General features: G+C 37.2%; 1 protein-coding gene, 1 long non-coding RNA gene and 1 other non-coding gene across 5 annotated transcripts in view; 2 read left to right on the top strand and 1 right to left on the bottom strand.

Annotated features, from left to right (window-relative positions):
• LOC113244423 (uncharacterized) overlaps positions 1–24,391 on the top strand; it is a 50,733-nt gene that overhangs the window by 24,558 nt on the left and 1,784 nt on the right. Inside the window, exons 2-4 of one of the 3 annotated variants that reach the window (XR_006408180.3) lie at positions 10,978–11,125; positions 20,873–20,969; positions 21,403–21,470. This is a non-coding gene — a long non-coding RNA (uncharacterized LOC113244423). Of the gene's footprint in view, positions 1–10,977; positions 11,126–20,872; positions 20,970–21,402; positions 23,412–24,391 lie in introns of those variants that run through there. The other 2 variants (XR_008958746.1, XR_008958745.1) reach the window with 2 other exon arrangements.
• CAPZA1 (capping actin protein of muscle Z-line subunit alpha 1) overlaps positions 1–24,391 on the bottom strand; it is a 47,817-nt gene that overhangs the window by 20,240 nt on the left and 3,186 nt on the right. The window contains exons 2-3 of the mRNA XM_026483752.4: positions 5,045–5,108; positions 2,952–3,003 (exon numbers count right to left, since the gene is read on the bottom strand). Coding sequence (XP_026339537.1) covers positions 2,952–3,003; positions 5,045–5,108 — 116 coding nt within the window. The remainder of the gene's footprint in view (positions 1–2,951; positions 3,004–5,044; positions 5,109–24,391) is intronic.
• Positions 5,368–5,503, top strand: LOC113244447 (U4 spliceosomal RNA). The gene has a single exon (XR_003312385.3). It is a non-coding gene; the product is annotated as a U4 spliceosomal RNA (small nuclear RNA).

The raw sequence follows: 24,391 nt of genomic DNA on the forward strand, positions 1-24,391 counted from the left end.
GTTTTAAGAAATCCAGTTTTTGTGAATTACCAACAGTTTTAATCATTTAGACAGAAGCTTTCAGTAATTCAAAAAAGATCTTCAACTGATGCACTATTTTAGCAATGCTGTCTTCTTTATTCTGGCTCTGAGGCAGGACAGGTAGGAGAGACCACAATTAAATGTACCGGAAGACATCTGACATGGGGAGAGGGTTAGGTAAGAGCTGAGCATGAGTCAAGTCTCAGATGAGAGTTTAAGGCATAAGAGATTATCTGAAAAGGGGGATATATGAATAATCAAAGTGCATACCTAATATTACTATTTACTTGTCCAGTGCTACATTTGTAAAACTGCATTTTCAATGGCTCCCTAGTACATCTTACGAAGTAAGCAAAAAGATAAAGTGAAAGAAAAATGGAAATAAGCTGCAGTGTAAAAAAGCATAATACACTTACAAAGTATCAGTCCTCTCCCAGAATTCACTTGCCAAGAGAAGAGTTAAACACCACTCCAGCCCAATTTTAACCTACTAAAACACCTACTAGACCACTATTTTTAAGCAGACTATTAAATACTTCCTAGACTTTTCAAGAGAAACCAAAGAAACAGATATTTAAAGCTAATCTTCAATCTTTTCATTTTGTTATTGTGTTTTTTAATTAACTATTTCCTCATAACACCAGAACCCCATTAACAAAATTAGTCCTCAACACAGTGGTTCTTCAGAAAAGAATATAAACTAAAGGTTCACGGAAAGTGGATTATTATTATTATTATTTTTTTTAGAAAAGCTTAAGGAGTAAGGAGTAAATAAGTATTCCATTCTAAAATACATCCTAAGATTATAGATTACAAACACCAACATCAAATTTGTTAACATTTAATCCCATCTCAAGAAAATGGTATTTCCATTCTACCATTTGTGTGGGCCAAAAACTTGGGATCATCTTTGATTCTTCTTTCTCTCAAATTTCACATGCCATCACCAAATCTTATAGGTTCTACCTTGAATACATATTCAGAATCTGATTCCTTCTCATCATCCTTCCTACTACCACTCTAGTCCAAACCACTGCCATTTATCTCTGAACTACTGCAGTAAGTCTTCTAACTACTCATCTTCCTTTAATCTTTGCCCCCTGCATAGCAGCCAGTGATTATTCTAAAATATAATCTCATCGAGTCATTCTCTGCTCAAAACACTAATAACTTGCCCTCCCTTTCAGAATAAAATCCTCTCTGTGGCCTACAACACCCTACTTAGTACAGAAGGGCTGGGAATTTCAGAGAATGGTTTTAGAGATCAGAAGCATAGGCAGAAATCCAGGAAAGAGTAAATGTGAAGTCGTTCAAGCCTCCTTCATTTTATATAGAAGGCAATAATGATGAGGATGATGATTACTGAAACACCATTAACCGAACGCTTACTATGAGGACTATGGCCAAGGAACTGAAGTACCTCATTACAGGAAAAAAACTGAATTTTTCATCCCTGTGGAAAATCAAATATTTGGGCATAAGACAGTTCTCCTTAGTAAGAATGTTCTCTGAAAATCTAGAATCTGTAAGAACCAGAATATTTATAAAAACAAAGCTTTATTGTCAATTAAAGCATCTGAACTAAATACCCAGTTCTACTGTTACTCCTAACTGGAAATGGGACAATAGGCTCAGGATGCAATCAATCTTGGGTCTTGGCATTCCACTCCCCGTCTCTTCAGCAGTACCTTATCACGTGAAGGACAGTGTAGATTTATTTTGGGTAGCTCTCAAGGATACAACTAAGACCAATTATGGCAGGCAAGGAACTTGCCTTGTGAGATACTGAATTCCTTATTATTAGAGGCATTCAGATTGGATAATCATCTGCTGACAAAATGTAGATAAGGTTCTCTCAATGACAGGGCAAAGAGAGACAGGCGTTGAACTAGCAAATCATGAATCCCTTTTTCTATGGCATTCTATGCATCTAAAAGAAACCAGCATTAGAATGTATCTTTGGTGTGTGCCTAAATCAATGTGTGATTAGAAGAGCATTCATGATGACAATTATAGTGATGCTGTACAAATGTTAGGGTTTGTAGAATCTGGTCCCAAAATGAGTTCCAAAAAAGCAGCATGGACAGGGCAGAAGATGACTATTTCTCAGGCAGCAGCTCTTAAGACAGTTTTCTATAGCTAAAATCTAAACCAACTGTATATCATACCGAATGCTTTTATGATAATTATTTGTCGCTCTACATCAAAATCCTTGTCCCATCCTCTTTACCCCACGCTTTCCCAGTCATCATCCTTTCCTGGTTTCCTCTTTACAAAGGAACTCTGGGCCAATTAGACAGATAGTGATTGAAAGAGAATTTTGTATGTAAAGGGGAGTAGTGATAAAGCCAGATAACAGGGGGCCTTGAAAGCTAGACAGTGTTTAGATTTGAAGAAAAAACACACACCACTGTAATGGTTTTGAGGACAAAGATAAAATGAAAATGGTATTTTAGAAAGATTAATTAGCCTGATAGTGACAAGGAATCAATGACTGGGTTGAATAACCATGTAGAATAACACTCTACAGTTAATTCTATTAAGGCACTTTCTGAATATCTACTATTTTGTGGCAATTTGAGAACATTATACCTCAATAGTAGCCTAATTTTCCTATAGCTAGCATTTAAAAAAAATTCAACATGAACTAAAAGGAGTATAGAAGAAACCCTAACAGCTCATATTAAGCTCTGCTTTAACAGGTAAATCTAGGCAAAAGGAAAAAAAATTAAGATCATATATAATAAACTTAAAGGAAGTAAACAACATGGCATGTTTTCTCCAAGAAAAATACAACTAAAACTGCTAAAACCAACTGCTTTATATTGAAGTATTTTATTTTAAGCTTAATTTTCAGGGTACAAATTTGTTATCAACATAGTTTATCTAAAATTAAAATAAAATATAAGTGGATCTTGAAGGATACTTACTGTGCTGCCCCTTCCCTGAGGAGATTGTCATTATTAAGTAGCAGCCGGACATCTGAGGAAAAAAAAACATTAAAAGATGTTAAAATTAAAATGTTCAGTAGAGGACAAACTTCAAAATTTTTTTAAAAATCAAGGCTTTGCAAAGTTAGTCTTCAGACATATGTACACATAGAATTCTTTTTATTTTTTAAAAAGATTTTATTTATTTATTTGACAGAGAGAGAGCACAAGCAGGGGGAGCAGCAGGGAGAGGGAGAAGCAGGCTCGATCCCATGACCTGAGCCGAAGGCAGATGCTTAACTGACTGAGCCACCCAGGCACCCCTACATAGAAATTCTAAAAATGCAAATGAACAGATGCTAATGTTCATAAATTTGCATGTAATTATTTGTGGTACAATAATCCAACAACTTCTCAAAGAACTTCATAGCAAATCAAAAACATGGTTTAAAGAAAGTTATAGTTAGGACTGTTAATTTTGTATCTAAAGAATCTTTTAAAATGAGAATAACAATTGGAGGCTTTTCTATAACATCAGACCAAGAAAGCTGGGCAAAATTCAGTCAGTGGCAGTGAAATTGCCGAATATATTTTTCTACGAAGAATTTAATGTAGGGGACTATATCCTTTTAAAAAGCTGTGTATCAAGAGTCTAGTCACTCTTCTTTTGGAAGAGGAGGTCCTTGTTATATAAGAAACTACTACACATTAATTCCAATAGGGAAAACTAATTATAAGCCAAAGGCCATTGACTCTTAGGGCTTCTGAAAGAAGAGGCTGGCCAGAGGCCAATGTGTAGTATGCCAATAAAAACCAGCCCTCGTGCCACAAGTAGCTTGCCAATTTTTTTTTTTAGTAGCTTGCCAATTCTTAATCTAATGCTTTCGTATCAATTATTCTCATGAGATTCCTGTAAAGTACATTCAGTTGTCAGAAATAAAACAAGGGACTTCTAACTACAAAGTCCATTAATTTTGTTAAGACAAGAATTTATCTGAGCTAATCAGCTGGATAAAGTTCAAGTCGTAGGAAAATTTCCTAAAAGCTCAGCTGTTGAAAATTTATATTTGGTCGATATGGAAAAAAGACCAGAGAAAACAAGGCTGCATTTGTTTCCCTTGCTATTAGTGTTCAAAATCCACAAATAAGTCTATAAGGAAGAATGTCTGCATTTATTTCTACTGTATTATTTACTCCTTATAGTAAATGTTTATATGTTCTCCTGGTTACTCTTTCTCTATATCATTGATTTTTATCGGTGGAGATTACTGATTGTTCTGTGATGTATGGGGCGCTCTGGGCCAAGTACAGATGAATATCACACAGTTCCTCTTAAGTAGGTAGCCATCTAATGTAAAACTAGAATTTCAAAATAAATGTTTGCTCAAATGAGCCAAGATGCACAAAGAACTTTACGATGAATTTAACAACTTAAAATGGGATTTTAATGATTGACTTTATCATGAAGTTCAAGATGCCTCATCCACATTTTTCATTCTATATTACATTAAGCCAGTGAATAGCACAGAAGGTTATAAATGTATTGGAACAGTGGCTCCCAAACTGGCTGTGACTCAGAATCACCCAGGAGAACTTGATAAAACAAACTGCCCAATTCCACCTAAGATCTAATGAATGAGAAATCTTCAGAGGATGGTAACCCTGAAAGCTGTATATGTAACAAGCTTCCCAGACGCAGTCAGTTCAGCCCCAATGGCTCTAGAAAGTGTCCTATACGTATTATGGGCACGTCTTGAGTGAAAGCACTGAAGAAGCTTAAGCTATAATTTATAATGATAGATAAAAAACTATGAAAACAATTTAATATCGCTTCTCTACTTAATCATATTAATCTACTTCAAATCTTTTCTCACATAATATAGGTATCCTAATTTATGGGTTAAGAATTTGCTTTTGATTCAGACCTGGGTTTGAATCCTTGCTCTGACACTTGACTAGCTAGGTGACATTGGGTAAGTTATTTTCACCTGTTTGAATCTTGATTTCCTTAACTATAGTTATAATGTGCTTTAAGGATTAAAAGAGAAACTTATATGTAATTAAGGGAGCTTAAAATACTTATGTTTACTCACCATTGAACACTTCATTAAATTCCCCTGGGGGTGCATGAGTGATGAATTTAGCAGCTATGCGTACCTAAAAGAAATAAATAAGAGTTTTATATATAAAAGGAGATGGAATTAACAGATTACAAAAATTTCACCACATTCTTGAAATAACACTTCCTTTTAAAACTTTACTGTTTGGGAGCAAATTTTTTTGTCACAAAATATCCCCAAACTTTTATCATCAATATAGGTTTGTCCTAATGTGGGGATATCCATGCTGCTTTAAGTTTTAATTTTTCTTCAAAAAGTTGAATAATCAGTTTTTGGTCAAAATATACTGTAGTCATAGCTTTGCACAGTGGCAGTATTGTAGCCAATGAGGTTTATCCAAGGTGCAATTATTGCTAATTTAAATCTTTTCCCAAAAGATACCACAGTCACAGAAAGAGAAAGCTATGATCCTAATCTCTTATAAACATTTAAGCAAAACTAAATAAAATATTAGTAAATTGGTAGGGTACCGAATTGTGTTTATAGTGGTTATTTATTTATTTATTTATTTTTAAAGATTTTATTTATTTATTTGATGGAGAAAGAGAGCCAGTGAGAGAGGGAACACAAGCAGGGGGAGAGGGCGAAGCAGGCTCTCAGCGGAGAAGCCTGATGTGGGGCTCAATCCCAGGACTCTGGGATCATGCCCTGAGCCGAAGGCAGATGCTTAACGACTGAGCCACCCAGGAGCCCCTTATAGTGTTTATCCCAATGCAAGGATGGTTCAATACTAATAAAGCAGCATAAAGGAGAAAACCCTTGTGATTCTCTTAGCTCATGCTGGAAAAAAAAGACAAAATTCAACACTCAAATATCATAAAACAACAAAAAAACTACTAATTTTGGGTAGGAATAAACTTCTTTAACTTGAAAAAGGATTATCTACAAAATTCTACAGCACACCTAATAATGATGCAACAGTGCAAGCAGTGTCCCTAATTTTAAAAATGAGACAAAGATGACTATCACCCAAACTATTAAACACTATACTGTACTGTCCTAAAGAGTACTATAGACAATATTTCTTCTGTTCTTCCTTCTAACGCCCTCTCCTGCCCTCTACTGCCATTCTACTTTTCTGGATCTCCTATTAGAGATGGATGTTGAAATCTTAGGATCTAACCTGCATATCTCATTTTTTTCTCCTATATTTTTATCTTCTTTTGTCATTTTATACTTTATTTGGGGAGAAGGCCTCAGAGCCCCATTTTTCAACTCACTAAAATGCTCTTCAGTTACTATTTTGCTATTCAGATAATTATTTGAACTGTTCTATTTTTAATTTTCACTTTTATTTTTGTGTGTACAATATTCTCTTGAGTCTCCTTGAGGGTATTAGCTATACTGACTTTAAAGTCTTGCTCTATGGACTGTTTCCCAAGAATTTAGATCTACTTTTTGCTTTTCTTTCATAGTACTGGTTTTCTACAAATGTTTGGTGTTCCTCCTTGAATTTAATTTAGCTTACCTATTCTGTTTACCTGAAGTTGTCTCTAGGGATTAAAGGAGAGGGAAAGAGTAGACCTGCTGCTGGGTATGAGCAGTGTGTATGAGATTAATTTCTGAGCAAGCCTCATAAGGGCCAGAGGCTACCTGGGGTATTGCCCTGCCTCTCTTCTCTCAGTGCTCATTCTCAATGCTATATTCTGAGGACAAATGCATTTCTGTCTGCAGGTTAGGGGCCAAATGGGAGAGAAAAGAGGAGCCAAGTGGTAGTTAGCTTACAGAACAATTCCCCAATTAATCTACACCAAGACTCTTCTGAGTCCTTTCTCTCTTGCTCCTTAAATAAAGTTCCTCCACACGGCTTCTACTCCCATAACAGTTTTCTTTAATGTGCTTTGGGTTATGATTTCTTCTGATCTTACTTTTGCCCCCTATGTATTTACCATTCTGCTTTCTTTCTGTGAAGAACTGCTAAAAAATTTTGGTCCAATGATGGCACTCTCACTTTTTAGACAGTTACTAGTTCATTTCTCCTCTCATTCTATTTTCCCCTACTCTTTTCATTCTAATAAGGTTTGCCATAAAAGGTGAGGTGAAACCATGTGCTCAGTCTGCCATCCCTTAGGTCTCATCAAGTCAAATGTGAAATACAGAGAATGTACGAACCTATTTAAAAGAAAAAATAATTTGGAGAATCATTTGGCAATATACATATATAATTTATGATGTTAGCAATACTAGGACTGACCTCAAATGAGTCTCACAGTATAATTCTAACACACTATGACAGAAAGAATGTTGAATATTCCCTAATTTTTGATATGATAATGAGTATGAAGATGATTCAACTCACTGATGAGGGACAAAGAGGAACATGATATATCTATCTACCAATAAACTGAGCCCTGTTTTCCAAATAGGCATCCTCTAATGACGTCTTAATTTCCTTCAAACAATTTTAAATTCTTGCTGACCCAATCAAATTAAGGCTACCATCAAAGTCAAACCATTCCTAAGCAGAAAAAAAGCCTTTCAGAATCTTGAAAATAAGGCTGAGAACTAAGAAGAAAATAAGACAAAGACGAAAAACACTTTACAACTTTTGGTTTACACAGAAGAGATCTTATGTGACTTCACTCTTATAAAAGAAAAGCTGTCCCATGGACAAACTTATTTGTCAAGAAAGGCCTACTGACTGATGCAACAAGGTAGACAGAAAACCTGAATTCTAATTACTGGCTGTGTTGGTCCATTAACTAACTAGATTTGTGATTCTAGAAACACTACTAACCTTTTTTGGTCCTGAATTTCCTCATTATCATCCAACTCCTAAAAGAGATGAGAAGATCTGCAAAATTTCTTTGAGCTATAAAACTCTATCTGATTTTTTAAGACTTAAAAAACAAAACCTGTATGTGTGTGGAAGCAGAGGTGAGGAATCCACACCACAAACACCTTAAAATATTCTTATGTACATAAAGTTTGAGAACCCTGCCATGACAGGGTAATTACAGATAATGTATTATTTTTCTGGGATGAAAACTGGTGGAGATTAAGAGATATACTCCATAAAGCTCTTATATTAACTAACAATAAAAAGAGCGGTTCTAATTAGGAAATAAGAAATGCTGCTCGACTCATGAAAATTATACTACACAGGACTAACAAACAGTTCCTATATGGATTGCCAAATGTGTATATTTGCATTGGCATGTGCAGTTAATCATATTTCTGTCCTCATCAACTGTTGCTGCCAATCACTCATTTAAGAAATTAGTAAACCTACTTTGACAGCAAACCTATTTTTTAATCTATTTCTGGCAAATCTGATGAGCGACTATGGTCTATCCCACTTTTGTCCGGGTGCATTTCCCATAACCCTTGCGTAATTGTGAAACTTCCTTCAGTCAAGAAAATTTAAGTATGTATAGTTCAAGGACCTGATACATACATACATAGTAATACAGCAAGCAAGTATTAAAGGTCACAGTGAGGCACCAAGAAGATGTAATCAACTCTACACATATGTATAAGGACGGGTGGGGTAGCCTTTAAATACAGTGATGTATGTGAGCTGGATTGAAGGATGAGTAATACCAAGGAGGGCATTGCAGTCAGAGGAAACAATTATGTACAAACTAAGACAACACAGTATAACAAACTGAATGTAGATATTTAAAAGATTTGCAAAATGTAAAATAGTCTTACTTTTCCCACTAATTCTTTTTTTTTGTTTTGGAAAAAAAGTTTTGGTTTTTTTTTTCAAAACAAAATACCAATCATTTATATTAACATGTAATAATTCTTTTTAAATGAACTAATGCTTTAAAAGTCTCTTAAGTTTTAATATTTAGTAAACAGATATAAGCTAATAAATAAAAACTTGATTCCTAAGAGTGTAAAGGGGATCTGAGAGCAAAAAAGTCTGAGAAGTGTTCTGTTGACATAGGTTGATGTTTATCATATGCTGTTGAGTGAAAAAAGTTCACACAATGATGTATTCCTATTTTATTAAGAGTAAATATATTTACATACAAGTATAGCTACTAATTTTAATTAGGACTTCCTCTGGTGTTTCAAGATATTTTTCTTTCCTTTTTTGGTTTATCTCTATGTTCAAAAAGCTGTACAAGGAATATAAATTACTTGTATGATAAAGAGACTTTTTTCCCCTGGAAGTTAGTACTTCATAATCCCCTTTCTATTTCACCCATTACTTCATTACCTGTAGGTTAAAGATAATTTTTAAATTTTTAAAAATCAAAAGAGGAGCATGCCAACATCTCCCATCCAATAAATTAATTTTTTAAAAGATGAAAGAGGACAGGGGCGCCTGGCTGGCTCTGTCAGTAGAGCATGAGACTCTTGATCTCAGGGTTGTGAATTCGAGCCCCATGCTGGGTATAGAGATTACTTAAAAATAAAGTCTTAAAAAAAAAAAAGATGAAAGAGGATATAAACAAGATAAAGGCTTTGGAGTGACATCAAAACTGAAAGCAATGGGTCAAGGAAGCTACAGGTCAAGGAAGCTAAAGGACAGGATAAAGTGAAGTTGGTACAATGCTAAAAGCAACAAGGAAGGCTTTTCAAAGTTATACTTTGCTTATGCTTTTAGACCAGGAGCTTAGCCTTATTTACTTTCTAGCTGCATAGTGCCTTATGCTAGAACATACAGGATAGTTAATTGGTTAAATGAAAGAGAAAAGTAAACTAAAAGCTTGCTTCCATTGTCTTAAAAAAAAAACCCACAAAGTGCAAAAAAGTCAGAGGAGGAGGAATATCAAGTAGTAGTACTTGAATTCAGGCTTAAGTGCTGAAGAATTATAATTAAAGTGCTGGAAAAAAAAGTAGGTGATCCCCATAAATTGAGAATATCAAGAATAGGAAAAATGGGGGCGCCTGGGTGGCTCAGATGGTTAAGCGTCTGTCTGGCTCAGGTCAAGATCTCCAGTTCCAGCTCAGCGGGGAGTCTGCTTCTCCCTCTCCCTCTCCCCCTGCTTGTGCTCTCTCTGTCTCTCCTTCTCTCAAATGAATAGGTAAAATCTTTAAAAAAAAAAAAACAAAAAAGAAAAGAAAAGAAAAAAAAAAAAGAATAGGAAAAATGTCCAATTAAAGAAATGAAAATATCCCCCAATTTTTAAATGAAAGCTGGCGAGAGGTGAAGACATACATGCAACAGCAAGGGTGAAATTCTATATGAATGGCTAAAAAGAATGTAGTCATTATTAAATGCCAAAGGTGGATCCCCAAAACACTGTCATGGTCAACATTCCCCATGTTATTTTCCGAGAGTTATTAAAAAAGGTCAGATACTTTGAAGTGGTGAGGTGATTTGTCACTATAACAATACCATAAAAATACCTTGAAATAGTAGTTGAAATCTTAATTCTCCATTTATATATTCTCTATAAAAATCTAAAGTCGCTCCATGGTCTCCAAAGCCCTTCCAAATTTGGTTCCCTCATCCCCAGCTCCTACTGCCTAGCTACTAGACCTTATACAGCTACACTACTGCCTCAGGGCGATTGCATTTCTTGTTCCTTTTGCCAGAAATGCTCTGCTGTCAGAGCATCTCTCTTCATTCAAGTCTCTGTTCAAATGTCACCTTCTGACTTCCTGACTCCTATATACAAATTAGCCACTTATGTTTCTTGCTCAACACCCCCAACAGAATTCCAAGAACACAGAGCAGGGGTCAGCAAACTGCTGTAAAAGTCCAGATGGTGAACATTTTAGGGCACATGGTCTTGGTCCCAACTGTAAACAAATGAGCACAGTTGTGTTACAGTAAGTTCTATTTATTTATTTATTTATTTATTTATTTATTTATTTTTTAATTGAGGTACTATTGGGAAATAAAGTTGTGAGATATTTAAAGTATACGATGTGATTTGATAAACAGATACACTGTGAAGGGTTACCCCCACTGAGCTAATTTATTTTATTTATTCATTTGACAGAGAGAGCACAAGCAAGAGGAGTCGCAGGCAGAGGGCGAGGGAGAAGCAGACTCCCCGCTGAGCAGAGAGCCCGCCCTGCCAATCCCAGGATTCGGAGATCATGAAACAAGCCGAAAGCAGACGCCCAACCCACCACCCAGCCACCCAGGTGCCCTGCTAATATTTTTTTTAAAAAGATTTTATGTATTTATTTGACAGAAAGAGTGAGAGAGCACAAGCAGGGGGAGTGGCAGAGGGAGGGAGAAGCTGACTCCCCGCCGAGCAGGAAGTTCCATACCAGGACCCCAGGATCCTGATCAGATACTTAACAGACTGAGCCACCCAGGCACCCTCCCCACCCCCACTGAGCTAATTAAAACATTATTTTGGATACTCTAATTTGTATTTCATGTAATTTTCACATGTCATGAAATCTTCTGATTCTTCTCCCTAACCATTCAAAAAACATTAGCGTGTATTCTATATACAAACATGCAGTGGATCAGATTTGCCAAACCCTGGCACAGAACATAAGAATCATTGTTTGTTCCTTGCTGTATATCCAGAACTGAGACCTGGCACATGCTAGGAATGTAAATGAATGACTACTATTTTATTGTTTACACAACTCTTTCATAACCCGTTTCTCTTTTGATCTTAGAACAGCTTAAGTAGGCAGGCAAGAGACACTTATCCTCACTATAAAAGGAATAAGTTTAGATATAAAAGGAATAAGTTTAGAGAGTTTAAGTGCCTTGTCCAAGGTCACATACCTATACAGAGGTGGACCTGTAACTGGACAATCAACTATACCATGCAGTAGTAACAGGTATTAAAATTCAGGAAGATTATCTTTAGCATGGTATCACATGGATTTAGTCTAGTCCTTTTAGAATTTTTATTTATTTATTTATCTATCTATTTATTTATTTAAAGATTTTATTTGACAGAGACAGCGAGAGAGGGAACAGAAGCAAGGGGAGTGTGAGAGGGAGAAGCAGACTTCCTGCCGTGCAGGCAGCCCGATGCAGGGCTTGATCCCAGGACCCTGGGACCATGACCTGAGCCGAAGGCAGACGCCTAATGACTGAGCCACCCAGGCGCCCCCAGAATTTTTTTTTTTTAATCAGGAATTGAAGTCAGTGCCTTGCTTATAAAAGCTGCAGCTGAAACAAAGTTAGGAGGGGCAAACACAATAATAAAAAATAACTTTAGGGGCGCCTGGGTGGCTCAGTTGTTAAGCATATGCCTTCGGCTCAGGTCATGATCCCAGAGTCCTGGGATCGAGCCCCGCATCGGGCTCCCTGCTCAGCAGGAAGCCTGCTTCTCCCTCTCCCACTCCCCCTGCTTGTGTTTCCTCTCTTGCTGTCTCTCTCTCTGTCAAGTAAATGAAAATAATCTTTAAAAAATAAAAAAATAACTCTAAAAGTCAGTATTATCTAGCTTCAAAACTGGGTCAAAACTAACAAGATGAAGGGCACCTGGGTAGCTCAATCAATTAAGCATCTGCCTTCAGCTCAGGTCATGATTTCAGAGTCCTTTGGGCTCCCTGCTGAGCAGGGAGTCTGCTTCTCCCTCTACCCCTCCCCCCCGCTGGTGATCTCTCACTCTCTAATAAATAAATTTTTAAAAATCTAAAAATTAACAAGATGCAATTTGATACAGGTAAACCAAATCAGTGGCAGAAGTTAAAGGGGAAAGAGAAATGGCTAAGTAGTTAGTGACTGCAAAAAAATTTTTGCTGAAATACAAATGAGGGATGACACTTTTAAAAACAGTGATTTAATCAATCATTCTTAAGACTGGGGCGGGGGGAAAAAAAAGACCGGGGTAGGGAAAGAAAGTTGAAAGCAGGTATACTGGGGCACCTGGGTGGCTCAGCCAGTTAAGCGTCTGCCTTCGGCTCAGGTCATGATCCCAGGCTGTTGGGATCGAGCACATTGGGCTCCCTGCTTAGCGGGGAGCCTGCTTCTTCCTCTCCCTCTGCTTGTGCTCTCTCACTCGCTCACTCTCTCTCAAATAAAATAAAATAAAATAAAAAGGAAAGCATATATCCTATAGAGGGGAGGCATGTCATCCCCAACCTAATAGAGAATCATTGTTACGGAGGTTCTAGTTGAACAAAAACTTAACTGCTGCTTTAAACAAACAAACAAACAAAAAACACAAGGCTTTTATCCTGTTGGATAAAGTTAATAGTTTCACTGCATGAAGCATTCATCTGCAGTGAAGGATATAACTCCACGTATATTTTATTTATTTTGTAAAAGATTTTATTTTTAACTAATCTCTACACCCAACTTGGAACTCAAGAGTCACACACTCCTGACTGAGCCAACCAGGCGCCCCTCCACGTATATTTTTCTTAAGTTCAAAAAAAATTTTATTTTTATTTATATTTAGAGTGGGGGAGGGGCAGACGGAAAGGCAGAGAGATTCTTAAGCAGGCTCAGTCTCACAAACTCAGATCATGACCTGAGCCAAAGTCAAGAGTCACATGTTCCACCGAATAAGCCAGCCAGGCACCTGCACATTTATTTTGAAGGGAGAATAACTCAAATCTTATACACAATTCCAATCCTTCATATACTTAAATACTCCAATAATGTTAATTTCACGGAATCCACTGTATTATGTTTCTAACCTAAAAAGGGAGAATTTAGAATCTATAAGTATCAATAAGAGGTAAGTTTTCCTAGATTTGTTTCCTCCCATTCTCCTTATCTTTTTACCTCTCCAAAAGGGGGAAATAAAAATACCGAATCCTTGGAAGATTCAAAATTTCATTACATTACTAATACCTGTACTGAAAGTTTAAACATCAAACTGAGAAAGTAATATACCTTAGTGTTCCCCAGAAACTACTAATTTTGTTAATTTTCAAATACTGTAATAAGAAACTTTAGGGGCACCTGAGTGGCTCAGTCGCTAACCGTCTGCCTTCGGCTCAGGGCATGATCCCAACGTTCTGGGATCGAGCCCCACATCAGGCTCCTCTGCTAGGAGCCTGCTTCTTCCTCTCCCACTCCCCCTGCTTGTGTTCCCTCTCTTCGTTGGCTGTCTCTCTCTGTCAAATAAATAAATAAAATCTTAAAAAAAAAAAAAGAAACTTTAGAAAATACATTAAAAGACACTTAGAAAATTCATAAAACTTGGGTTTTTAGGATATTAAATAATCTTCTAATAACAGACCCCACATATTTCAACATTACATCTATTCATAACTAGCTTTTAAAATGATTTTCTTGACAATCACATGCAACGAGACTCAAGTATTTAATAACTACAGCTCTGCTGAATGTCAGTGGATAACTCTGTACAGGCAAGGAAGAAATTTTTCCCTAGATAATAGCCCCATTCAACTTATCAGGAAGGCACAGACCAGTTTATACTGCCCAAACTTTGTATACTTCAGGAGCCAAATCTCTGCCAGCTTGCTTCTCTGGTGTCTACCAAATCTTCACCTTCCTCATTAGACTACTGTGTGTATTAAAGACTTTGCTTCTGGGATTGACTTACAGTGTCCTTGAAAGTTTTGCCTCTCTATCTTTGCCTGCCTAAACGCTTCTTTTAAGGTTGGGTTCTTCTGTTCCATTCCAAGAAGTATTCCCAGTACTTATAATTTCAAGAATCCTCTACCATATTATACCATACTTTACACCATACTTTGTTTGGTGTATAACTGTTACTGATAATTAGTTCTGTAAATATTTTGTCCCACAAAACTAAAGTTTTCTTTGCAAACTGTCTTGCTTTCCTTTCCTTTTCTTTTTTTTTTTTTAATTTTATTTATTTATTCAACAGAGATAGAGACAACCAGCGAGAGAGGGAACACAAGCAGGGGGAGTGGGAGAGGAAGAAGCAGGCTCATAGCGGAAGAGCCTGACGTGGGGCTCGATCCCAGATTGCTGGGATCACGCCCTGAGCCGAGGGCAGACGCTCAACCGCTCTGCCACCCAGGCGCCCCCTGCTTTCCTTTCCTATACAAGGTCTAGCAAAGTAAATAGCATATAGCAGGCAATTACTAAATGTTTACAAAACCCCTTTTGAATAAAACAATACTATGGAAGTGTTCTTAGCTTTTCAGATTATTATGGGATACTATGGCAAAATGGAAAGATACAGGTTCTGAGGCTGGGACAGACCTGGATTTGAATTTCAATCACTTAATGTCTTCAAATCACATCCTTACCCTTAAGTGGGATAGTATCTACTTCTTACAATTGTTGTAAAATTAAATAAGATAATATTTGTCTTCAGCAGAATATTTAAAATATAGGGGCACCTGGCTGGCTCAGTTGGTGGAGCATGCAACTTTTGATTTGGGGGTTGTGGGTTGAAGCCCTATGTCAAGTGTAGAGATTACTTAAAAATAAAAATCTTTAAAAAAATAAAATAAAATAGGCACAATAAATGCCAGCTATTGTTAACTGGTCCTAGCAAGACAGGTGCTGCTTTAAATTATTAAACTGAACAAACCCTTCAAATTATTAAGAAAATACTTTCTCTTTTCTAGAAATTCTTTGGATCCTAGTCACCTTACATTCCCCAACATTAATAGTCTTTATCAAAAACTATAAACAGTGGCAACGCTTTTACTGACCAAAGTTCTCCAAAATGTCTCTGCTTCACTTCCCTTTAAAGTAGTAACACATCTTCCAAAGTTTACTTATGTTTTCAACTAGGCTATACTTAAAAAAGAATAGTAACCAATTGTACTTTCCTAAATGTTATTTTCCTTACTTTTATTCTACATCATTCCAGAAGTATTCAAGGATTAATAACTACATTTCTCCTCCTGAAAGAGATTTACCTTATTCTTAACCACTTAAGAGAGTAAGCTCTGTTTGCATGGAATTCAATGCTATTTCCTAAGAGTTTTTGGTTGTTTGAAGATATTACGTGTTATTTTTCTAAGGCTTTACTTTTTTTTTTTAAGATTTATTTATTTGAGATAGAGAGGAAGCGAGCGATGGAGCAGAGCAGGAGAGCAGAGGGAGAGGGAGAAGCAGGTTCCCCGCTGAGCAGGGATTCCCAATGCAGAGCTTGATCCCACATGTCCTGAGCGGAAGGCAGACGCTTAACAGACTGAGCCACCCAGGTGCCCCAAGGCTTTTTTTTTTTAAGAGTAGTTTTAGGTTCACAGCAAAACTAAGAAGTTACAGAAATGTCCCATACACTCCCTGCCCCCTAACACGCACACCTCCTCCATTATTAATACCCCTACCAGAATAGCTCATTTGATCATTTCATGAACTTAATGCTGATACATCATTATCATCCAAAGCCCAGGGTTTACATTAGGGTTCACTCTTTGTGTGGTACATTCTATGGATTTGGACAAATGTATGACATGTATCCACCATTACAGCATCATAGAGAGTATTTTCATCACCCTAAAAATTCACTGTGCTCTGCCTAGTCTTTCCTCCCTCCCACCAGTGTGGGTTTTTTTTTTAAGATTTATTTGAAAAAGAGAAAGAGAGTGTGAGAGCGCAAGTGGGGAGAAGGGAGTGGGCACAGAGAAAGAGGGAGAAGCAGACTCCCCACTGAGCAGGAGCCCAATGCAGAGGTCCATCCCAGGACCCTGGGATCATGACCTGAGCTGAAGGCAGACACTTAACTGACTGAGCCACCCAGACGCCCACCAACCCCCCCCCATATTATTTTGTTAAGAAAGAATTTTTTTTAAATGTACATTGCCTCAGTGTGGTTCATTTCTTCATCTAATTCTAAAGCTTTCAGTATATCAACAATAAACTGTCAGGGGCAATAATTTAATAGGCAAGTTCCAAGTTGTTGACATGTATATACACGATAGTATCAAAGCTACAGAACTTCAGTTTCGGTGCCTTTATCAAATAAACAAAATCCTTCCTAGTGAGAATTTAATTTGGGGCTATAATTCTAGAAAAAAAAATATTCTCAGTGATCTCTAGGATCAAATGGCATATTGGTTTCATTAAATAAAACTTAGCTGTTTTTTTAAATTTCAAATAAACAAAATATTACTTTCCTACTTTAGAAGTAGAGATACTACAAAGACTCAGAATGTACTTAGAAATAAAAATTTAGCTACATATAGTTTACCATTATCAGTAAGGGTGAAGGCTTAAAAGCATAAAACATGTATTAAATTAAGATCAATATTACAAAAAACAAATGATGGCACTTCCAAATAATTTTCTTTGTTTACTCTTTTAAAACACATTTTAAGGTAGTTCTTAGAAACTATTTTCTCTATTAGCAACCAATTATAAGTTTTGTCAGATATAGACAACAGGTAGAGAAAGCAGGCAAGTTTAAGTAGAGCAATTTCATTCATTCATGCATTCGTGGAAGACCTAATTGGCTTTATTAAATGATTCATGAATTGGGCAGCATCCCGTCTAGCAAATAGAAAGGAACTCCCACCAATTTCATTTTTTAAACTTCTATCAATTCTAAAGAATAATTACTTGAAAATTTATTAAAGTAATTATATAACACACATGGAGTATCAAAGTCTATCCTTGACCAAATGTTAGGCTCCTGTGAGCCCCCTCCTCAGCTAGGCCTTGATCTTGGCTCCATCCTATCTATGACCTGCCTAACCCAGTCCTACTAAGAATCCTCTTGTCAGTTTAGTGAGAATTCCCCCACTTCTGATATCTGATCTAGTTCCTTATCCCCCACCTTTGATGTGTAAGTCCTCAATCTGCCTTTAACAAGAATCCTGGTAGATCTGTTTAGCAAGAATCCCTCTATCCCTGATGTGTCCTCTCAGTAATTTTCTATCCACTGACCCCCTCACTCTGCTTGATGGCTATAGATCCCCGGCTGTTTTTGCCTCATTTGGAGCTGAGCTCTAGCTCTCTCCCCTAATGCAAAAATACTGAATAAAGTCTTCTTATTTTAACAAGCGACAGAATAATTTTTTCTTTAACAGTGTCATCATTGTATGCCACCTAGTATAATAGTATATAAACACAACATACTTAAGCATAAAACTTACAACAGACAAGAACCAAAAATCAGCTCTTGTTTATTTTATTTGCTAGTTAATCTTTCCCAACCATTCCCTTTTAACTTCTCTATCCACCAAATTAGAAGGAAATCATCCTTCATTCTCATTCTGGACTCTCCTAATCTAAAACCTCAGAATGCTGGTAAAAAGATTTCCAAGTATACGTCTCAAGTGTTCATTTAGAAGTTCAAAGTCAGTGGTAAGCCTTAAGACATCAACTACTGAACAGAACAAAAAATTTAAGTACTGGCTCAATCTCAGTGAAGACTTAAAAAACTGTCTTACCTTAAACGCAAAATAGCGTTGATATTCATATGGAAGGAGGTAAAGACCCTATTTGGTTTTTTTCTTTTTTTAAGATTTTATTTATTTATTTGACACAGAGAGAAAGAGAGTGAGAGAGAGAGCATGAGCGCACACAAGCAGGTGGAGCAGCAGGCAGAGGGAGAGGGAGAAGCAGGCTCCCTGCTTAGCAGGGAGCCCGATGTGGGGCTCCATCCTAGGACCGTGGGATCATGACCTGAGCTGAAGGCAGATGCTTAACCGACTGAGCCACCCAGGCACCCCAAGACCCTATTTGTTTTAATTAGAGGATCTAAATGTCTAGATCTAGAACTGAGGAAGTAAAAAAGTCAGAAAAAAAGATAAATGCGTGAAAAGATCACATGTTCTAATGAGTCAGAAAAAAAGATATAAACGAGTGAAAAGATCACATAAGCAACTTGTTGCTTAGAAGCTGTGTTAAAATGTCCACACTCTCACCACCTATTCTAGATGACTGGGCAGACAGGTAAAGGATTCCAAGTGCCAGATACACAGTGGGCAATGTTTTGGAAATAGGAAGACCAAGTTAAGAAACTAGGGAAAAATCCACACCAAACACCCTGAGATGCAGATGCTGAGAGCAATGACCAAAGTCCAGAAGGGAAAGTTTGGTGGTGAGAACCTTTGCTGCATGGAAACAAAAGCAGTGGGAAACAGGAAGCTTTTGACATTAAGATCTACTGCACATCTGGCATGTTATGGCATTCTAAGTTAAAGGTAAATCTTTTTACCAATTTTAATTTTTCTTCAAAACCTTTGGGAGTCGGACATGGTTTCACATGCCAGCTTTAACATTTAATTGCTTACGTCTTTGTTTCTTCATCTGTGGGTATAATACCTGCTCATATCTAGGACTGTTTTAAGAATCCAATGAGGTAACATGAGCAGACTTATACACAGCAGATTACTTTCTTTCCCTAAGTAAATGCCTAGATGTTACTGAATTTTGAGTAACATGTTTTCTTTAAAGTTCAGATCTTTGTGTTTACCAGTTTGTTCATTCACTCAAAACAACAGAACACTTTACTGGGTCCCAGGCACTGAGATGAGTACTAAAGATAAAGACAAAAAGAACAGTGAAAGGGGTGCCTGGGTGGCTCAGTCAGTTAAGCGTCTGCCTTTCGCTCTGGTCATGATCCCAGGGTCCTCGGGTCAAGCCCCACATCAGGCTCCCTGCTCAGCAGGGAGTCTTCTCCCTCTCCCTTTGCCCCCAACCCCCCACTCTTGCGCTCTCATTCTCTTGCTCTAGTTCTCAAATAAAAAAAATAAAATCTTAAAAAAAAATAGTGAAAAAAGCTAACAAATCTCCTTTTGCTTTAAGCTGATGGTTCTGAACTTTTGCTGTATGTTAGGACACCCTGGGGAACTTTAAAAATACTGATGCCTGGGTTTCACCCACAGAAATTCTGAGGTAACAGATACAGGGTAGGGCTTGGGCATCGAGATTTCTTTTTAAAAAGACTGTATACAGTCAGCACCTTGACTTTTCAAATTTTTGTATACTTTACCACTGTTAGCAAAAGAATTTATACAAATAATAGCCCTCAGCAAAGATCTATCAATCATTTAAAAATAACTATAATTCAAAGCCAAATTACTCTTGCAAATACAGAGCACAGAACCTAGGAGGAGGAGATGGATATGGGCTGGGTTGGAAAAAGACTACTGTAAGAAAGTGGAAGGTGGGTCTAAACTGAGCTCTCCAAAGTGCTTTAGATTGTAGGGGGGAAAAAGAAGGAGGGAATTACAGATGAGGGAACAGTAAGAATGACAAAAGGTGAGGAGAAAACAGCATTTTGTAAGCAGACCAGTTTCATAGGAATACAGGCTTTATTTGGAGATAATAAAAGAGAAGAGTAGAAAAAGATGAGTCAGATGGCAGCAGTTTTGCTAATATCAAGTCTGGTTTTATTCTGTAGGTAATGAAGAAGTGCTGAAGCTTTCTGAGTGGGAAGCTCCATTAATAAAATTAAACTGTTAGTAATATGGAAGTATTGGAATCCTCAATACAGCTTCACAAAACCTGGAAAGCAGTCTGTCCTCTAAGAGTTAGCTATGAAATCAAGACAGATGCTATTAAAGTGAGATTCATTTATTCATTCAACAAGTATCTGACAGCGTAATATGTGTCAGGCACTGTTTTAGGCAATGGAGACTCACCAGTGCATGGTTCTTGTGGACCTTACATTCAAATGGAGAAACAACAGATAGCAATTGATAAATGCTAAGGAATAAAGAATAAAGGAAGTTAAGGGGATAATGAAATGTTAGGATTTGGAAATATACAGGGTGACCAGAGAAGATTTCACTGAGAAGGTGACTTCTGATGAAAGAGCTGAAGGAAGTAAGGATATAGAAGGAAGCGAACTCCAGCGTACAGAGCAAATGCAAAGACCCTTTTAGGTGAGAATGTGTGGCTAAAACAGGAAGCACCAGCAGAAAATAGGTAGAAGATGAGATCACAGAGGTAAGTGGTGAAGACATAAGGACTTGTAGTCAGAGTAAGAACTTTTATTCTGAAAAGGATGGGAAGCCATTGATGTTGAGCAAAAAAGTGACATGTTCCGACTTACATTTTCTAACCAGATTATTCTGGGTGCTGCGCTGAAGATAGCTTGCTGGCTGGTGAGGAGGCAAGAGTAGCAGCAGGGACACCAGACAGAAGACTATTGCAATAACCTCGGTAAGAATCACAGTGGCTTCTTCCATAGTATTTGGAATAAGGTGTGGTGAGAAACAGTAAAATTTTGGGTATATTTTGAAGGCACAGCCTACAGGATTTGCTAATAGACTATATGTTGACTGTAAAAAAACAGGAGTCAAAGACGACACTAAACTTTTTGGTCTGAGCAACTCAAGAATGAAGATGTCATTAACAGGAGAAGGACTGCAGAAGTTGTAATATGTAAAATTTTGATATGTAAGGGCTTCCTTCCAGCCTGTGAGAATGTAGAGAGAAAAAAGAGGCTGGAGGCAAAGAGAACAATTAAGAATGTTGTTAAAAATAATTAAAGCATCAGAAAAGGTCCTGAATGAAGACTAACAGGAGAAAGAATGTGGATGGGCTGGACGTATTGTTAAGTAAAAAGTAAATTTGTCTGCTTGTATACGCACAGAATAGAAAAGGTATAGAAGAAACTGGTAATATTGGCTGCCTCTCAGGAACTGGATGGCTGGAAAACGGGTGGGGAGACTTTTTACTCATGCTCTGTCCTACATTTTAATTTTAAACATGTGATTATTGCTCCTATACACCAAAAATAATTTTTTAAAAAATACTAATGGAAATGGAGGAAGAGAATCTAATGACAGGAAGGAAGAACTTAGAGAACTGGAATACTAATTGAACTTGAGAGAAGAGACTAAGAAGGAAAAAGATGATGCCAACGTTCTGGGCCTGTGTGACTAAAAGGCAACAATGGTGGGATGAACTGAAATGCAAAGGGTGTCAGGAGGTTCTGATGAAGGGAAGAGGGAAAACAACAGTTAAGTGCATGTCAAAATTATCACCTAGTTCAGAAATCCCCAAGTAGTTAAATGGTCTTCAGTATCATGACTGATTTCTCCTAACCAGGGTTTTTATTTTCAGAAGTTGATCCATGTAAAAACTTGAACTTTTTTTTTTTGGCATGTGCGAAAATGAGAAATTCATGCACCTGAGTAGAAAAGCACAAATAAGGGGCGCCTGGGTGGCTCAGTCGTTAAGCGTCTGCTTTCGGCTCAGGGCGTGATCCTGGAGTCCTGGGATCGAGCCCCACATCAGGCTCCTCTGCTGGAAACCTGCTTCTTCCTCTCCCACTCCCCCTGCCTGTGTTCCCTCTCTCGCTGGCTCGCTCTCTCTCTCTGTCAAATAAATAAAATCTTAAAAAAAAAAAAAAAAGGCGAAGCACAAATGATACTTGATCTTACAGCACGTGCTTTTCTGAGCTCTAAAGGAGAGAACTTAAAGCAGAGGAACGATATACTTTTATTAGGCGTTCTGCAAGGCTAGATGTATATATTCATAGTCATTTGGGTACCCATAAGGCTTTGCAGCTTTATGGGATTTACCAGGAAAAATGCTCCCAAAGGGATCTAATGTTACCAGCAGTGGCATGGCAGATCACCAGTAACAGAAGCAGATGATCAGGCACAAGGACTGTCCAAAGAAGAACCCAGAGTGTGGGACACATTCCAGAACCCAAGAAATACCTAGAGATTACCAGAAATAATTGTGGGGGTGAGGGAGCATGAACTAAGGAAATAGGAGAATGAAGGAAAGTGTGATTGACTGGTCTCCTTTGTATAAACAGGTTATGCCTCAACTATGTACCTGGTGCTATGCTAGGCACTAAATAAAAAGATACAGTTTCTTACCGAAGAATTCATACCACAGAATTCAGTTTCGTTATCGGGCGAATGTGCAAAAGCAGACAATGATAGAAACTCCTGAAACATTTTAATGTTTCAATTTTTAAAAGACTGTTTTTATTAGAATTTGTAAAAGTTCATTAAACTTTGTTGGATTACTTTGATCCAATTCTCCTTATCTATTTTACACGAAAGCTGAGGCCCACAGAGGTTAAGTGATGTTTCCAAAATCACACTGGTGGTTAAAGTTCAGCAGAGAGAGGCCAAATCTCCTGACACTCACAATCATTCATTCCCACTACATCACAATATTTTATTTATAATTCATTGAATGGACACCTCTATTCTGGTTTTTTCATTCATATGGGGAAAACAGTAAAGTGAAAAATGCAGCTTCTGATTCAGACAAACCTAGGATCTGAATTTTCTGACAAATTACACTACTTTGCTTAGCATTAAGGCTGATCCTAACAAAACAGGTAGATGTTCTGGAAGAAATTATAATAAACCTACACTCTTAATCAAAGATTGGGCATCTGAGTTTGCACATGCTTAGGCTTTATGAGCCTACCCAAGGATTTTGTAACACATTCTATGAATACTACTCAGCTAACTGAAAAAAGGGAAGATAAAAGAATGGCAGTACTAATACTAATTGATGACTTGTTAGAAAATACCTATGGCAGGGGCGCCTGGGTGGCACAGCGGTTAAGCGTCTGCCTTCGGCTCAGGGCGTGATCCCGGCGTTATGGGATCGAGCCCCACATCAGGCTCCTCTGCTATGAGCCTGCTTCTTCCTCTCCCACTCCCCCTGCTTGTGTTCCCTCTCTCGCTGGCTGTCTCTATCTCTGTCAAATAAATAAATAAAATCTTTAAAAAAAAAAAAAAGAAAAGAAAAAAAAAGAAAATACCTATGGCAAATAAGCCCTAGGGTTTATCCTGTAAGGGTAACAAATCATCTAGTAATTAAGGAAGTAATATATAATTTTTAAAAATCCAGTTTAAAAGTATATTTTTCATGAGCTCTAACAGAGCCCTCAAATTTCTGTACTACTCACATTTCCCACATCTCTCCTAAATAATTTTGATAAACCTGTTTCTCAAGAAGTGCCTTAAAGATGATATAATTGTCTAAGCTTAAGGCATATATATTCATTTCTCAGTTACGGCATTTTTGAAGCTGTTCACAAATATTCTACTTCTTAATAAGCTGAAGGGGAAAATACGTTAATAGCACTTTTTACAGCCTTAAAATTCTTTCTGCAATTATGTTTTAAAAATGCTGATTCATGAAATAAAGGAAACAGACAGGGCAAGGAGCCTAAATGAGTAGTTTGTCTTATACTTCAAGTTTCCTAATTACAGTATCTTGTCCTTTTGGTCTGTTATGCGTTTGGAACCAAGTAACTGAAGAGTCTAAGTGACTAGAAGAATACAACTCATTCTCAGAAACTGAACTCGAGGATAAAACTAAAAGCATTTATTTCTGCAAGTTATTTTACACTTTCAACTTCCTGTTTTATTTAGGCAGCTCATCATGACCATTTCAGGTAACAATGCAGAAGTTAAAAAAACCCAACTTCCTCTTTGTAAAGTGATAAAAACCCTAAGCAGTTACTTATGAGAATGGTTGATCTTGCTAGCTTCTAAATACTTGCAAGGAAATCAGGGACTATCAACACCAAATTCACCTCTGGGTTCACTGCTTTTAGGAAATGCAACAAAGATAAAAAGCAATATTAAAATATATTCCAC

This window comes from Ursus arctos, unplaced genomic scaffold (assembly GCF_023065955.2).
Source record: "Ursus arctos isolate Adak ecotype North America unplaced genomic scaffold, UrsArc2.0 scaffold_12, whole genome shotgun sequence".
NCBI lineage: Eukaryota > Metazoa > Chordata > Mammalia > Carnivora > Ursidae > Ursus > Ursus arctos.